General features: G+C 50.4%; 1 protein-coding gene across 6 annotated transcripts in view; it reads right to left on the bottom strand.

The window, feature by feature from the left end:
• Positions 1–16,772, bottom strand: part of TDRD9 (tudor domain containing 9) — a 121,233-nt gene that overhangs the window by 55,713 nt on the left and 48,748 nt on the right. For 5 of the 6 annotated variants that reach the window (XR_005791243.1, XM_040478348.1, XM_040478349.1 and 2 more), the window contains 10 exons: positions 14,345–14,399; positions 14,110–14,194; positions 12,667–12,724; positions 9,382–9,486; positions 4,252–4,349; positions 3,526–3,657; positions 2,281–2,446; positions 2,134–2,197; positions 1,749–1,812; positions 1,423–1,467 (listed from right to left, as the gene is read on the bottom strand). Coding sequence is in view for 5 of the 6 variants with exons in the window: in XM_040478348.1 (XP_040334282.1) it covers positions 1,423–1,467; positions 1,749–1,812; positions 2,134–2,197; positions 2,281–2,446; positions 3,526–3,657; positions 4,252–4,349; positions 9,382–9,486; positions 12,667–12,724; positions 14,110–14,194; positions 14,345–14,399 (872 nt within the window). In the remaining variant the exon portion in view is untranslated. The remainder of the gene's footprint in view (positions 1–1,422; positions 1,468–1,748; positions 1,813–2,133; positions 2,198–2,280; positions 2,447–3,525; positions 3,658–4,251; positions 4,350–9,381; positions 9,487–12,666; positions 12,725–14,109; positions 14,195–14,344; positions 14,400–16,772) is intronic. The other variant, XM_040478350.1, reaches the window with a different exon arrangement.

Raw genomic sequence — 16,772 nt, 5'->3', positions numbered from 1 at the left:
GACTTATTTCACTTAGCATAACACTCTCCAGTTCCATCCACGTTGCTACAAAAGGCCATATTTCATTTTTTCTCATTGCCACGTAGTATTCCATTGTGTATATAAACCACAATTTCTTTATCCATTCATCCGTTGATGGACATTTAGGCTCTTTCCATAATTTGGCTATTGTTGAGAGTGCTGCTATAAACATTGGGGTACAAGTGCCCCTATGCATCAGTACTCCTGTATCCCTTGGGCATAGCTGACTCTTTAAAAGGCAGCTTTAACGGTAACTTGTGCAGCTGTTGTAGGGACACCTGTAGGCAAGGCAAATTTAAACACACAAATCTATCCAGTCTTTTGAACCTAATCAGTTTAGAAGGAGAACAAAACCTGACCAAAAAAAAAAAAAAAAAGAATTGAGTTCTTTAAAGCCTATTATCTAAACTAAAACTCAGGAAACAACAGCAAAAGGAAGGTTTCGGGGTTCTTAGTTGTGTTTTTGCTTTGTTTTGTTTTTACTATCATTTATTGTCAAGTTGGCTAACATACAGTGTATACAGTGTGCTCTTGGCTTAGGGAGTAGATTCCCGTGGTTCATCGCTTACATAGAACACCCAGTGCTCATCCCAACAAGTGCCCTCCTCAGTGCCCATCTCCCATTTTCCCCACCATCCCACCCGCCCCCATCAACCCTCAGTGTGTTTTCTGTACTTAAGAGTCTCTTTATGGTTTGTCTCCCTATTTTCAAATTATTTTTTCCCTTCCCCTCCCCATGGTCTTCTGTTAAGTTTCTCAAGTTCCACATATGAGTGAAGTCATCTGGTATGCTTTCCTCTAACTGACTTACATCACTTAGCATAATACCCTCTAGCTCCATCCATGTTGTTGCAAATGGCAGGATTCATAGGGGCACATGCACCCCCATGTTTATAGCAGCCCTATCAACAACAGCCAAAGTATGGAAAGGGCCCAAATGTCCATCCACTGATGAATGGACAGAGATGTGGTTTATATATACAATGGAATACTACTCAGCAACGAGGAAGAATGAAACCTTGCCATCTGCACGGTTCTTCGCTGGGAACGGCGCCTCCAGGCACATCCCTGTGGGCACGAAGCACTCGAAGCTGACGTGGCTCCAGACCCAACAGAAGGATCCCCAGGACTCGGGAAGTGGAAGGCCAGCTCCGCCATGGGCCCCGGGAGCCACCTCCACAAGTGACCACTACCCCGAAGACAGGCTCCGAAGCCCTTCGCCAAAGGACCGCCTACTCCCTGTTCCAGCCTGCCACCCCCTGAGGACAGGCCGCAGTGACCTCAGCTCAGGCCTGGTGCTCTCCTGTGTCACCTGCGGTGATCAGGCCAAGCGAGAGAAGCCCAGGGGAGTCTCCCTGGATCCTTACACCCAACTATGAACAGAAGAAACAACTGACCAACCTTTGGGTGCCGAAGCTCTCCTCTCTGTCTGCAAGCCTGCCAAGTCTAAAAACAAATGACCCAGATTCAAAACACCTTATTAGCTAATTAAAAAATTTTAGAGTCTAATTCCAACACATTTTAACCAGAGAAAACTTACAAATTTTTTCCCAACAACTTCATAACACGTGGGGGCCCCCCCCCGCCCCTACTTCTTCCAACACTGTTTGTTCAACGTTGGATGCCAACAAGCCTCACAGTGCTTCCGGCAGAGAAAGGGCTGTGATCCGAACGCACACTAAGGCCCTGCGGCGGCAGGCCCCCTCGCCCGATCGCAAAACACTTACTCTAAATGCCTCAACCAGTGCAATGCAGTCGCTCTTGCTGTTGCCGGAGAAATTCACTTTGTTCCTACAGAGAACAAACAGTGTCATCCGATGCCCTTAAAAAGTGGCTTTTAAAAATAGGAATGAAAAAAAAAATAAAATAAAAAAATAAAAATAAAAATAGGAATGCCAGGGGCATCTGGGTGGATCAGTCTGCTAAGCATCCAACTCTTGATTTCAGCTCAGGTCATAATCTCACCGTATGTGGCGGAGTCTGCTTGGGATTTTTCTCTCTCCTCTCTCTCTCTCTCTCTCTCTCACTCTCTCTCAAAATAAATACTTAAGAAAACTATATATATATATATATATATATATATGCACACACATACACACGAACGCTAAATACCTGTATCCATCAAGATGCTGCCTAAAAGGCATTGCAAAAAAGTTCTTCAAGGAAAGCGCTGCAGCTAAAGAGAAAAACAAAGATGAGGTGAGGCTGGTAGAGCGGCAGTCCACAGCCCTCCCAAGACCTCCCTGCGCCCACACTTACCTATAATAAGACACTCATCAAGACATCCAAATACGTGCCCAAGGACTATGAGTTTACCGAGCTGCTGATTAACAGGAAGCTGGGCCAAAACTCTTCCTAAGAAGGTCAGTTCACCATCGTGGGGGTTCTCATCCTCTCTCTGCCCACTCACTGCAAGTGCTCCAACCTTTACGAAATATATTAGTGCTGTTAGCAAGCACAGACTTCTTCAGGTTCTTTTTTCCCGAGAGGCAGGCAGTTTAAACAGGAAATGAAGACCACATCTTGGTAAGACTCTGAAAGACATCTAAGTTGACTTATGAAAAATTGATGCTCCCAAAAAAAAGTCTTTTTAATTTGCTTTCTGGAATTTAGAACATTTTCTTATTTTTTAAAAAGAGCGGCACTGGGAGGTAATGCTCGAGATACTCCCGCCAAAGTCCACTTATGATTCAACAAGTATAGCGCGCACGACATTAAACCGCAGACCTGACTACCACGTCACACACGACATGACGTATTCAACTGTGTGTGGGAGAAAACAAAGGTATCTAAGTGTTTCAAAGCAGAGGTGAAACACCAGAGCGCCCCCAACTTCAAGGGCCAGAAGACCATCCGCAGCCCCAAGAAGCGGCGCACAGGGCAAGGCCCGGGCCACGGGCAGCAAGAGCACGGCGGGTTGGGGGTCAGGAGCCCAAGAATCCAAGGGGGCAGAGCAGTTTCCGGCAAGGGAAGGAGCCGGCTAGAACTTCGTGCAGACAGGACTTCGGGGAAGGGCCATGGAGCTGGTGGACGCCAGCAGGCAGGCACGGTCAGGCGGAGCCGCCCCGAAACCCTGCGCGTCAGCCCACAACAGCGCCCTTTAGACGCGCGTCCCGCACGCCCTGTGAGGAAGAAATACTCACACCCCACTTGGCATTGGCATTCGTTACTTTCACATCTGCAGAAACCCCTCAGCATCACCACACGCTGCGTCTCCTCCCCTCGTGGCAGCAAAGGCCAGCAGACGGCATGGGGGCTGGGAGGGGCCCGGGGAGGGGAACCCAGCAAAGGCAAGAGCCTCAGCGAGATCACCCACAAAACTGGGGCGAACAACAGGTATGGAGCCTGGTATCGACGACGAGGCATTACAGGTGCTTCTTAAAGCCAATGCTGATTGTTTAGGACCATCAAAATACTTTAAAGATATCCATGTCACAAAACTTCCAAAATTTACCCAACAAAATCTTAGCTTTCCCAGCACTGACGAACATCACGCAGGCCTACCTCCTTTAGCAGAAGGATGGTTCGTTCAATGTCACCCAGACCAGGTGGAGAAAGGGCCGTTGCCAGCAAAGCTCTCGGTTCACCCATATCCAGCAATTTCACTTTCAATATTGTGCTTCCTAATGGACAACGCTGAAAAGAGCAAAACATTTAGAAACAGAAGAATTAAATAAATTAACCTAACCTACCTACACATGACTAGTACTTCAGAGACAGATGCAGGAGAGAGGAGAAGAGAAAAAGAAAGAAAAACAGAAGATGGAGAGAGACAAAGGGTGAGAGAGGAGAAAGAGAGGAGACAGAAAAAAAAGATGTGCAGGCAAGGGAGAGAGATAGGGCAGGAGAGGAGGGGGGGAGAGACAGATTGGTGGGGGGGGAGGGGGGAGAAAGAAGGAAGAGAAAGAGAAAGAGAAAGACAAGGAAGAAGAGAAGAGAGGACAAAGAGGAAGCCGGCGCTGACCCCACGCTTAAGGGCCATAAAGGGGCTGGAGCCCGCAGGCACAAGGAGCCACTCCTCTCACTACAAATTTAACAAGCATGCGCGGTCCTGGCTGAGCGCGGGGCGCTCAATAAATGGCAAGCCAGCACTGTGATTCAAGACTAGTTTGGTCAGACAGTGACTTGCCTGGAATCAAAATTGTTAACACCTAACACGGTATTACCTAGACCATTCAATAAAACTCTATCTATAAAAAGCAAACTTCGGAAATGACCAAAGAGCATTACCAACATCTCGGGGACAACGTGGTCTGGGATGGAGCTGTCCCAGAAATCCCTGTGGATCAATCTATAGCAGTGCCCTTTAGACACTCTTCCCGCACGGCCTGCGAAGGAGAAACATCCAAACACCATTTGGCATTAATCACCTTCGCGTTAGCATAAATACGTATGTAAGAATAACCATTAAATATTAAGAAAAGCCCTTGTTATTTTCTACCAGACCAGGTCGGTAAAGACTTCAGAATAAGCTGGTGTTCAAAGACCTCTCATGTAGGCAGATTAAACACTGAAGTTTCCTCTGTGATCGACGGCATACAATGCGATGCGTTATTTCTAAAGAAAACCACGTTGGCCCCAATGTGCAACGAAAATCAAAACATTTTAAATACAAGACGTTTCCTGCAGATGCAAAGCTCACACTAATAAAAACACAAAAAGCATAGCTGGCAGGAGCCGGTGAGGCTCCCCCAGTGACATGGCTGTGCAATGAGACATGTGTAGGCTGTCACTGTCGCCGTCTGCCTTGGGCTTCTCACCATGGCCATCAGTCCCGATGCCTCCGCAGAGGCTGCCGTCATGACAGCTGCTTCACGTGAAATGAGGGCTCGGAACCAGGCCTGGCCCTCACGGACCACCATACGAGGACTCTTCTCTCGTGACTGCATTGCTTGTGGAGGACAAACTCCTTTGTCCCTAAACATAATAAAATCTCCCAAGGAGAAAGAGGGGCGGGGAGGAGAAAGGGTGTCCTTAATAAATACCCAGCTTTTAAAAATGCAGCAGCCCTGGGGCGCCTGGATGGCTCAGTCAATAAAGCGTCCAACTCTTGATTTCGGCTCTGGTCATGATCTCATGGTTTGTGAGACTGAGCCCCGCGTCAGGCTCTGCATTGACAGAGAGGAGCCTGCTGGGGATTCTGTCCCTCCCTGTCTCTCTGCCCCTCCCCTGCTCACGTGTGCATGCACACATGCTCTCGCTCCCTCTCTCTCAAAATCAATAAACAAACATTTTTAAAAACGGGGCAGCCCAGGGAGGTTGTCTCCTTCCCCACCTGTGGAGTCAGGAAAGACGGAGGGGCGTCTGGACTCCTGCCCCCCACCTCCACCTGTCTCCCCTGGTAGGTCCCTTCACCCGCGGGGAATTGAGTGGAGAGTCCGGACTTCCAGCACTGCCATCATCACCCCCACCCTGCACCTTAACGTGCCAATGACAGGACTCTCTAAGTACAAAACTCCAAGGCAATGACAAAAGACAAAAGTGAAACCAACTCCTAGAACCAACTAGTGAACTCAGCAAAGCCACAGGGTACGAGATCAACACACAAAAGTCACTCACACATCTATACACACGGCAGCAATGAACACGTAAAAACCGAAATTAAAAATGCAACGCCATTTCCAATCACCCCGAGTAAAATAAAATAGTTAGGATCTGCATGCTGAAAACAACACAAGCTGATTAAAGAAGTAAGTGGAGACACAAACCGTGTTCAGGGATTGAAGACCCAGCATAACAAAGACGTCGATTCTCCACAAACCGTCCTATGGGTTTAATGCAATTCCGATCAAAATCACAAATGAGTTTTTTGTAGACAGGGACAAGTTCATTCTAAACCCTGCGTGGGAGGGAGAAGCGTGACACTTCCGAAAGTAAAGAAGGCAGCAGGAGGGGCCCAGCAGGGTGCAGGGCAGGGAGAGGCGCACAGCGCCCGTGACACCACACAAAGGCGCAGAAGCCACTCCGCGGGAAATTCAATGGTGCTGGAATGGGACACCCACGGGCAAAGAGATGGACCTCGCCCCTAACCTCACACCTCTCACAGAAGTTCATTCAAATGGGTCACAGCCATAAACGCAGAACACACATCTCCGAAACCGTGAGAAGAAAACGCAGGAGAAACCCCACCGAGGACGCAGGCAGAGGTGAAGCGTTGACACGTGGCCCCCAACACCACCCAAAAAGGAAGACCTCAGCCAAGTTAAAAGTTTTCTCTCCAAAAGACCCTCAGAAGAGGATGAAGAGACAACATACAGGACGGAGTGGGGGAGGGTGTGCAAACCACACATCCAGCATCTCCCAAAGGACTAGCATCGAGGTGGCAGGGAGAACTCGACTCGCCAGTCACCACGCACACGGTCCAACTCTAAACCGGGCCCAAGACAAAAACGGACACCTGGCTGCGGGCACACAGATAGCAGAGAAGCACAGGAAGAGGCGCCCACCTCATCAGCCGTCGGGGACACGTACGTTAAAATCACAAGGAGAGATTATCACACGCCTTCAGAATGGCTACAACGAAAACAGCCGTTAACACCAAATGCTGGCACCGGTGGGGAGAAAATGAATCGCACACACCGCTGGCAGGAATGGAGCCACCGTGCAGCCACCGTGGAAATCGACTGACACAGCTTCTTCTAAAACTAACCATACGCTTGCTGTATCACCCAGTAATTGCACTCCTGGGCTCGTATCCCAGAGAAATGAAAACTTACATCCGCACAAAACCCGTACGTCAATATTCTTGGTGGCTTTATTGGCAACTGCCAGGAACCAGAGACGCTCCAACATCCTTCAAGAAGCAAATGGTACAATGGAATCCAGCAACAAGAACTACTGGGGTGCCTGGGCGGCTCAGTCGGGTGACCGTCCAATTTGGTTTTGGCTCCCGTCATGATCTCAGAGTTTGGGGGTCCGAGCCCCCAGTCAGGCTCTGGGCTGACAGTGAGGCGTCTGCTTGGGATCCTCTCTCCCTCTCTCTGCCCCTCCCCTGTACATGTGTGTGCACGTGCTCTCTCCCTCATCCTCTCAAAATAAATCAATAAGGGCGCCTGGGGGGCTTAGTTGGTTGAGCGACCAACTTTGGCTCTGGTCACGATCTAGCGGCTCTGGAGTTCGAGCCCTGGGCCAGGCTCTGTGCTGACAGCTCAGAGCCTAGAGCCTGCTTCATTCTTTGTCTCCCTCTCTCTGCCCCTCCCCTGCTCGTGCTCTCTCTCTCTCAAAAACAAACAAGCATTTAATGAATAAATAAGAGCTGTGGATACATGCAGCAATTTGGATAGATCTTAAGGATGTGGTGGTGAGTGAAACGAGCCCATCCCAAAAGTCCCCAGCCGCGCGCTTCCACCCGGATAACACCCTGGAAACGAAGGACAAAACGGGGAAGAACAGCAGCTGGCAGAGAGGCCAGTGCCAGGCAGCTCCTTCCGGGCAGCTGTCCTGTCCTGCATTCTGATGGCGGTGCTTACACGGGTCTGCACGTGACGTCAGACGGCAGAGAGGACACGCACCGGGGCGCGTGTAAAACTGAGCAGTGACGGTCTGTGGTCTACATGTTGTACCGACACCGACCGCCTGATCCGGACGCTGCACTACGGTTCTGTGAGGTGTCGTTGCCAACAAGCTGGGAGATGCTGGCCTGTCGTTTGAGAGACTCCAGGGACGATTTTCCAACTTCTCAAAGAATGTTTATTACAGAAATCTTGAACATACAGAAAAACAAAGGCTAAGACTCCTATAATCTCAAGACCCAAAGGTTTTTGTGTGTTTATTTCTAGTCATTTTTTTTCTAAGCATGGGACTTGTTTGGGGGGTAATTCTGGGTTGGGAGGCTAAGACACAGTAAGATGATTACAGTTTATTATCCTTTCTTTCGCTCAATTTTATAACAACACGTGACTCAACATACGGTTTTCCCAAAGCGATGAGAAGCTGGCTCCGGCCCTGAGTGACCTACCCACTCGCTCTCACGCCCTCTCTGGGCAGCCGTCTCGGGGAAGGCAGCAGAGCCCCGGGCTAAGGATGTGGACTGCAGCCGGAGCAGCGCCCCCACTGTCCAGGACAGCCTGAGGCCGTCACCCCTTCTCTGCCTCTCCGCTGCACCAGTAAAACGTGAGGATGTCAACAGCGGACTAGGTCACGGGGTGGCAGGAGGATTAAATGAGTTCACGTTAAGTACCCAGAATCGTGCCCGGCGCATAGTAAGCACTCAATAAATGTTGCCTCGACTCTATTTTTGATGAGGTAGCTTTACTGCCCAACAGGTATTTTTGGAATGGTCCTTCGCCCATCCTCCCTAAAAGTTCTCTAATAAAACATAAGCCACGCTCAGTCCATACCAAGAACTCTGTCCCCGGGGGCCAGTCCCCACAGGTGACAGTAGCAACCTACCTCCGTGCATCACAACCACACCTCCACTGTGATCAAAGCCCTCCAGACCCTGACAAACGCCTCCACACCCTCAACTCCCCAGCACTACGTGTGCCGCAGCAAATGCTGAATGAACCTTCTGTGGAACCTGCTTAGGAAAAGCAACCCTAGAAGGATCAGAACTTGGACAGAAGACAGAGGAAGAATTATCAAAAGTTAATTAAAAATTATCAAAACTTTGGGGGCACCTGAGTGGCTCAGTCGGTTGAGCATCTGACTTCAGCTCAGGTCGTGATCTTGCGGTTTGTGAGCTCGAGCCCCGCATCAGACTCTCTGCTGTCGGTGGGGAGCTCACTTCAGATCCTCTGTCCCCCTCTCTCTGCCCCTCCCCCATTTGTGCTCTCTCTCAAAAATAAAGAAAATATTTTTTAAAAATTATCAAAAATGTATCTGGTTTCCATAACTATTCCCCAAACGCTTTCTAAAATTCACCGCAGGGGTGCCTGGGTGGCTCGGTTAAACGTCTGACTCTTGGTTTTGGCTCACATCACGATCTCATGGTTCATGGGTTAGAGCCCCGAGTCAGGCTCTGTGCTGACAGCTCAGAGCCTGGAGCCTGCTTCGGATTCTGTGTCTCCTTCTCTCTCTGCCCCTCCCCTGCTCACACTCTGTCTCTCTGTCTCTCAAAAATAGACATAAAAAAAAATAAAGATGTTAAAAAAAATAAAATTCACTGCAAAAGACTATAGTGTTGAAATAATCACATGCCTGTCCGTTATATACAAAGACTGTCACCTAATTCTATGGATGAGAGGAGAATCACAAATTTAAATGCATAGTCCGACGATATGAGACATTGTTGCTTAAAACTTAAAACTGGTTTCAGTAAAGAAAGTATCTGCATAAGAGTAAAAAAACAAAAACCACAATGTTTTAAAACATCTGAATTTGCCACCAATTCGTTATTGTGCTGGAACACAAGTGCCTTACCTTTTCTCTGATTACAACTGGTTTTAGAGGCCCAACTCAATCGCAGACTCTGGTAATTCGTATCTTCATCACAAACCAGAGTTCTAGTCAAACAAAAATCTATAACTGTCATTTAAAAAAAGGAATGTAAACACCATGCCAACAAGAAGTAACTGTGTAATAATCACAACGCACAGGGATAAAACAGCAAGAAACATGCAGCCTTCAGATCAGTGCACATTACAGAAGACTCTGGAAGAGCACTGGCTACTCCTTACCACCCAGGACAGATAGAGGCTGTGGCCACATTCTTTCTTCTATGGACAAGAGCCTTTGGGCACAAAGAGCATAAGCCCTGTAGACCCGACAAGCCTCAAGAAAAGCCCATCTGGACTGCACGCAAAAGAGGGTCAGAGGGCACAACGTGGGCAGCACAGAAGCGGCCACGATGCCGGGCTGGGGGGGAGGAGGCACGCTGCCTAGTCTCTCCGTGCTGCAGTGTCCTCGTCTGTGATAGCTGGCTGCCGGAAGCCCCTCCAGCTCTCCTCTGGACTGATCGTCCCTGTCCTGACTGTGGTAAGCGGGCACGCTGGCCGGCAGGGTGCCGTCTTCTCTTTGCCCCTCTCCAGCCCTCCCATACCCTCACTGCCACTGCCCTCCTGGAAAACCTCTGCCTCGTTCAGTTCACCACCACCGCCCCTCCGTTATGGCTCCCCGGTCCCCACACCCTCCTCTACTGCTCCCACCCGAATTCTGGTGACTTCCAGGCCCAGGAAACCATGTGGGTGGCATTCAGGCTCCTGGTTCCATGAACCCTCTCCTCCGATCATCCTGTCCCCCACCTTCTAGCAGCCCTACCTGACACCAGCATCACAGTGACAGCAAGTGCCTCTCTCCAAACCTGCCTCCAGGCCTACCCAGCAATCCTTAATCCCTGCCGACGGCACCACAATCTGTCCATCTTGTGACCTGTTAGCTATCCCTCCACCCACCTCCTCACCTCCCTCTGTGCCCTTCCATTCTGATCTGCTGGGGGGGTCCCCCCCCCCCCCCCCACGTAGCCCTGGGGAACGTACTTCCCACCTCCACTGTGCGGCCCCTGGGACCAGGGAAGGACACACCCATCGGGCCAGCAGGTTGACTGCCCCCCTTCCATCGCTGTCCACTAGGCTCGAGTGGCCCTCAGGGCACCTGGCCCGTCAACCCCCCACCTTTAGGGTCTTCTCCTCGACGCTCTATGGCCCCCCATTCTCAGTCTGCGCTGGCATCGTGCCTCTAGCTCACCAGGGGAAGCAGGGGTGGCAGAGGGCCCCATGAGCTCCCTCTGCCGCCCGTCCTCACGCTTGGCCCTTCCCCGGGAACAAGGGTAAGGTGCCCACGCGCACAAGGAGGCCCAGCGCCCACGCGGTACCCCATCGTATCCCTGCACAGGGACGAGGCCGCAGCCAGCAGGCCCCTCTCTCCCACGGCACCTCTGCACCGTTCCTGTCACCCAGACGCTGGGTCTCCCGTCCATCCGGGAAAGGTATGCTCTTGGGCCCGGCCATTCTTCGGCAACCTCCCCGTTTCTCTGCTCCCCTTGACAGCAGCATGTGCTAACTGCACGGTCCCCAATACCCCTCTCCTCCCCTCCCTCCCTAACCTCCAGCAAAACTGCTCTGGTCAAGGTCACCTATGATATCCACGTTGCTGACCCGATGGCCAAATTTCCAGTCTTCTCCAAACTTGACCAATCATCAGCATGACATGTTATCCACCCCGTCTTCCTCAAAGCCCTGACTCGGTTTCTACATCTTTGCTGGCTGTGCCTCTGCAATTCATCACTGCCCCCCTTCAAACACCAGAAACGCCTTCCCCACGTGCCACCACTGCCCGCCGGTCTCCGGGCCTGCACAGCCAAGTGTCCACGGATGGGCAGCAGGTGCCTCACCGTGCCGCTCCGGCTGCCACAGTCCCACACAAGATCCCCCAGCACACCTACCAGATAGGGCCCTACGGCCACCATCCCCCTGTAACCCGCCGCCGATTCTTGCCCGCACTAGTCACGCCCTCCTTCCGCACTCAGCCCACCAAGCCCCCTGCCTCACTGCGGTCTGTCCCTGAATGAGCCTCCAGACGATGTCGTCCCTGCTCTCCAGATCCTGTCTTGCCAGCAAAACCCTAAGCCTTCACATGCCCCGGAAGGCTCTGCGTGACCCGGTACCCCGTTACCTCCTCGACCTCACCCTCCAACCACGTCCTCCCCGCTCACCTGAGCCAGCTCCCGGCCTCCCCGTTTCCTGCACTCGCTCCGCAGACTCTGAGCCTCAGCTCCTCCTACGCTCTTCCCCACGCGCCCACCCCTCCCCGGCCGTTCGGCCAACAGCGTCTGCTGTCCTTCCCACGACTCCCTCCTCCACGTCCGCCTCCTGCACGCACCGTCACTTCACCTGCCACGAGCTCTGGTCTTATTCATCGCCTATCACCCACCCCTGAAGGTGTCATGAGAACGCGGACTTTCTCCTGGTGACTATCTCCCCAGCACCTAGAACGGTCCCCGGCGTGGAGACCAGACACTGCCACGTTCCGTGGGTACGTGTGTATCTGTCCAGCCGCGCCGTCCCTGCTGCTCCTCAACCCTGAACCACCTCCGCCCACAGCTCACTCCTCACTCAGTTCAGGTCTTGTCCAAATACTGCGTCCTCGGCCAGGCGTTCCCTCATCACCCTAAAAGCTCATCTTCCCAAGGACCGTAGCCCTCTGATGTACCTTCCCTACAGGGAGCACTCTGCTCCACCCGAAATGACACGTGTCTCTGACTGCCGTCTGTCTGTCTCTGCCAGCAGAATGCAATCGCCCTGAGACGGGCCTTCTGCCCATACACCACCGCGCTCCCGACACCCAGAGCAGTGCCTGGCACATGGGGAGCTTCAAACTACGAATTAACGAATTTAGAAAATCCGTGAACAAAGCAATCAAGGACATGCACGCAGAACGCTAAGTCAGGAAGGGCTCCCTGCCGAGCCGACACAGAGCCCTGCTACGCTTCCCCCTTTCCCCGATGCTCCTGCCTCACCCCCCTCCAGCCACAGAACTCCACCTGGGGCAGCCCCAGGCCCCACTGTCCACCAAGGCCCTCGAAGTGCCCCCGGGAGAGGAGGAAGTGGTGAACTACGAGTGCAGAGAAGCTGTACGAACCTGCTTTTCTAAATTCTCTCTTGCAACAGCCAAGAGTTGGGGAAGAGGAGGAAGAGCAACCCCTCAAGGGGCAAGCAGGCCTCTAAGTACCGTGCTTTATGTCGGGGAGAAAACAGAGAAGCATCTTACCGTACTTGACGTCTGGAACTGTGATGGAGCTTTCTGCAATTTTGTTGGACAAAATAATCTATCGAACATAAAAAAAAAAAAAAAAAAAGCATCTGACGTTCCTGCTATATACTGGAAACACTGGGCAAAATTAAAAAAGAAAAAAAAAACTCAAGCTCAAAAATTATTTAAAAGATTGTTAACATAGACAATGGACTCAAATTTTTAAATTAACAGTTTTCCTATTTTCTATAAAACACAACTGATCAAGGGTCTGGGAGGAGGCTGGGGGGAATCAACGTGGGGGCAGGGGGACCTCAGCAGCCAAACCTGTATACCTCGAGGCTCTGCCCCACACCGGGGTGGGGCCCTGAGCCACCTACTTACCTCCCTGTCCTCAGAGATGCCACGCAGACAAGAATAATGATGCCCACCCACAGGCTCGCCGTGAGGATCACAGGAGTTAACAGATGTAAAGTGCTTCCAACCGCTCCCGGCGCAAAGCACGGGTTCAATCACCAGTACCTACGGACCCGCAGTGCCTAAGTCACAGCGCCCAGGCACTGGACACGTGCTCTGCGCCAGGCACTGTGACACGACCGTAACTCAAGTCCAGATGTACATGGCTATAATTCACCTCCCTAACAGCTCTACGTTCCAACAGAAGTTCAGTCTCACAAAAGCCGTTTGCTAAGACACACTACAGGTGACAGGGACCCAGGCCATCTATCTGTTCAGGTCCACATGAATGACCTTAACTGCTACCCCTCTTCCTGGCATAATCACTGGATGCCCACAAAGCCTGGCAACACGGCAGGTGCTTAAAAGCAACAGGCAAGAAGCCAGACAAAGACAGCCGTCCCAGACCTCGGACACAGTGCTTCCGGGGTCCTGGGATTAGCACGGGGCAAAAGGCACGACCAAGCTAACACCCAAAGGAAGGGCTGAGCCTGCACCGTGCAGGGGCTGGCCACCCCTGGAGGTTCCACACATTTGCCAGGAAGCGAGGGGGCTGGGTTGTGCGTCTGAGGTTCCGGACCGCCGTCAGCAGCTCTGGAAGGGTCGTGCTAAGATGCTGCCACGGCTCACGCACAACCCGAGGTTAAAGCCGTCCCCCTTCACCGGGACTAAGAATGCGGGTTCCACCCAAGGCCGCGGGGCAGTGCTGCAGACACCACAACCGTCCCACAGTCTGAGAAACGCCAAGAGGTGAGAAGCATCAGAATCCACCAGCAACAACACCCTGAAGTGGAGGAGGTAAAGAATACTAGCAACCGACCGATAAAACAAAAGACGAGAAAGAAGCAACACACGCGGCTCCTCGGGCAAGTACGCGTCCGGGTGAGTCACCACCAGCTGCGGCGCGCGTCAGGCCAGCTAGCGGAGGTGTCCGCGCTCCGCGACGGCACAGTCTCGGCGGAAAATGTGCCTGAAGTGCTTGCAAGTCCCCTCCCGGTTTCCTACCTTTCTGTACCCAGGAACTGGACTTAGAAACACGTTATTCTGTTCTTCTAAAGTCACACTTGAATGGAGTGGATAAACCTGTAACCTAGGGAACAGATAACGAAATAACATGTCCATAAAGAACAGAAGTGAGGACACACAAAAGCGAGCAACTGTTCACTGAGCTGATCGGACTCCTTTACGGCAGAAACAATAACGGAACAGTAAAGACAGAGCCACATCATTTGAAACATACCTTTTGTGAACCATGTTTGTGAGAAGTTCATGCATGTAGTTTATTTCACCCAGACCTGGAGACGAAAAACAGTGGAGAGAGGAAAAAAGATGTATTTGCTGCTTAAAAAACAACCTTTAAATGAGATGACATCCTTTTCAAAAAAAGGCCCTACCAATTCATTTTGACTTTGTTATCCTGTTTGCCCAATTACATCTCAATTACAAATGCAAATGTACATTGACATTGACCACTGATAACTCAAAAATATGAAAAAAAAAAAAAACATTCTTCTGGTGTTTCCCTTCCCACAACAGTGACCGCCTGCAAGTGTGGCCATCCGAATAATTACATTTCTTTTTTATTTCCCACTGATTTTTCCAAACTTTCTATGGTCAACAGGCAACATTTTACAACCAAAAAATAGTACTCAAAAAGTCCTGGTCACACAGATAGGCTAAATTTTTTTCATTAGGTTTAAAAAATGTCTATGGATACATCAAACTTTCATGTGCTCTTGTCCCAACCTGAACTATCAACCCTGTAATGTGCTGAACTGTGTCCTCCGAAGAGGTGCTAAGTCCTAACTGCAGTACCTGAGAACATCGTTCTGTCTGCAAACAGCATTACTGCGGACGTAACGAGCTCAGGTGAGGTCAGACTGGAGTGGACGGGACCTTACTCCAATAGGGCTGGTGTCCCCATAAGAGGAAGGGAGAGGGACACACAGAGAGAGCGCCGCGTTAACACGGGAGGCAGAGATAGGAGGGACGCAGCCACAAGCCAAGCAACACCAAGGATGGACGGCCGGTGGCTGCTGGAAGCCGGCAGAGGCAAGGGAGGGTTCTACCGGGAGCCCCACAGGGAGCAAGGCCCTGCTGACACCTTGATTTCGAACTCCTGGCCTCCAGAGCAGTGAGAGAATAAATTCCCATTGTTTTGAGCCTTACACTTCGTAGCATTGTTACAGCAGTCCTAGAGAACAAATACAGAACGGCTCCCAAAAGATCAATTCACAAAATAAACATCTATCCAACCTGCGTTCACATAAACACGTAACAGACACAAGGCAAAGTAAACTGTAAAATACCGTTCATAAATATTTGCCGCAGACAATGTTTAACAGTTAGAAGGCATTTATCTCCTTTTTAGGTATTCCTGAGCTAGTACGCCGTGGCTCTGCTTTGGCCACAGTTCTCCTTCATACACCACCACACGCACAGCAGTCTTTGATAAATGTTTATTGGGGTAACTGCAACCCCACCCCACTGGCAGCGATGGTTGTTTCCTGGGTACAAAATTAATCCATAGCAACATAAGCAACACATAACTGAAGCTGCAAACTCAAATGGTGCATCCCAAAATTAAGTAAGCTACTTTGATTCAGGGTTTTTGTTCTCCAAAACTACTTGTACAAAGACTCATGTGCTATCATTACCTTTTAACAACAAAAAAATACGTGAATTATCGTCACGATGTGCCACCAAACTATACCACTGTATTTAAAAAATCAAAAACATCATTTTGAAAAAGTACAATTTACCACAAATTAATCTTTCTCAGGTAATTCACAAGGCCGATTTCCCAAATATTGAGATAGGGACACAAGGACTTTTCTGATGACTCTCATGGTATCACAGCAGCAACATCGTCATTAAGTAAGCTTTGCGTGTACGATGATGGCAATCACCTCACATTTACGACGATATATGTGAAATGGCAAATTTAACAAAGCCAATTACTTTATTGAAAATTTGGAAGCAGATAAAACTGGCTTTAGGGGCGCCTGGGTGGCGCAGTCGGTTAAGCGTCCGACTTCAGCCAGGTCACGATCTCACGGTCCGTGAGTTCGAGCCCCGCATCAGGCTCTGGGCTGATGGCTAGGAGCCTGGAGCCTGTTTCCGATTCTGTGTCTCCCTCTCTCTCTGCCCCTCCCCCGTTCATGCTCTGTCTCTCTGTCCCAAAAATAAATAAAAAACGTTGAAAAAAAATTTTTTTAAATTAAACTCTTAAAAATAAGTTAATTAAATAAAATAAAAATTAAACTCTTGGGACACCTGGGTGGCTAGTCGGTTAAGTGTCAAAATCAACAAGTCTATGCTGATGGGGCAGAGCCTGCTTGAGATTCTCTCTCTCCCTCTCCCTCTGTCCCTCCCCTGCTCATGCTCTCTCCCTCTCAAAGTAAATAAATTAACTTTAAAAAAAAAGGATCAGGGGCGCCTGGGTGGCGCAGTCGGTTAAGCGTCCGACTTCAGCCAGGTCACCATCTCGCAGTCCGTGAGTTCGAGCCCTGCGTCGGGCTCTGGGCTGATGGCTCAGAGCCTGGAGCCTGTTTCCGATTCTGTGTCTCCCTCTCTCTCTGCCCCTCCCCGGTTCATGCTCTGTCTCTCTCTGTCCCAAAAATAAATAAAAACGTTGAAAAAAAAAAATTAAAAAAAAAAAAAAAAAA

This window comes from Herpailurus yagouaroundi, unplaced genomic scaffold (assembly GCF_014898765.1).
Source record: "Herpailurus yagouaroundi ecotype Mexico unplaced genomic scaffold, PumYag 141, whole genome shotgun sequence".
NCBI lineage: Eukaryota > Metazoa > Chordata > Mammalia > Carnivora > Felidae > Herpailurus > Herpailurus yagouaroundi.
Note: the sequence above shows the minus strand (reverse complement) of the source record. Positions and strands in the feature narration are given on the sequence as shown.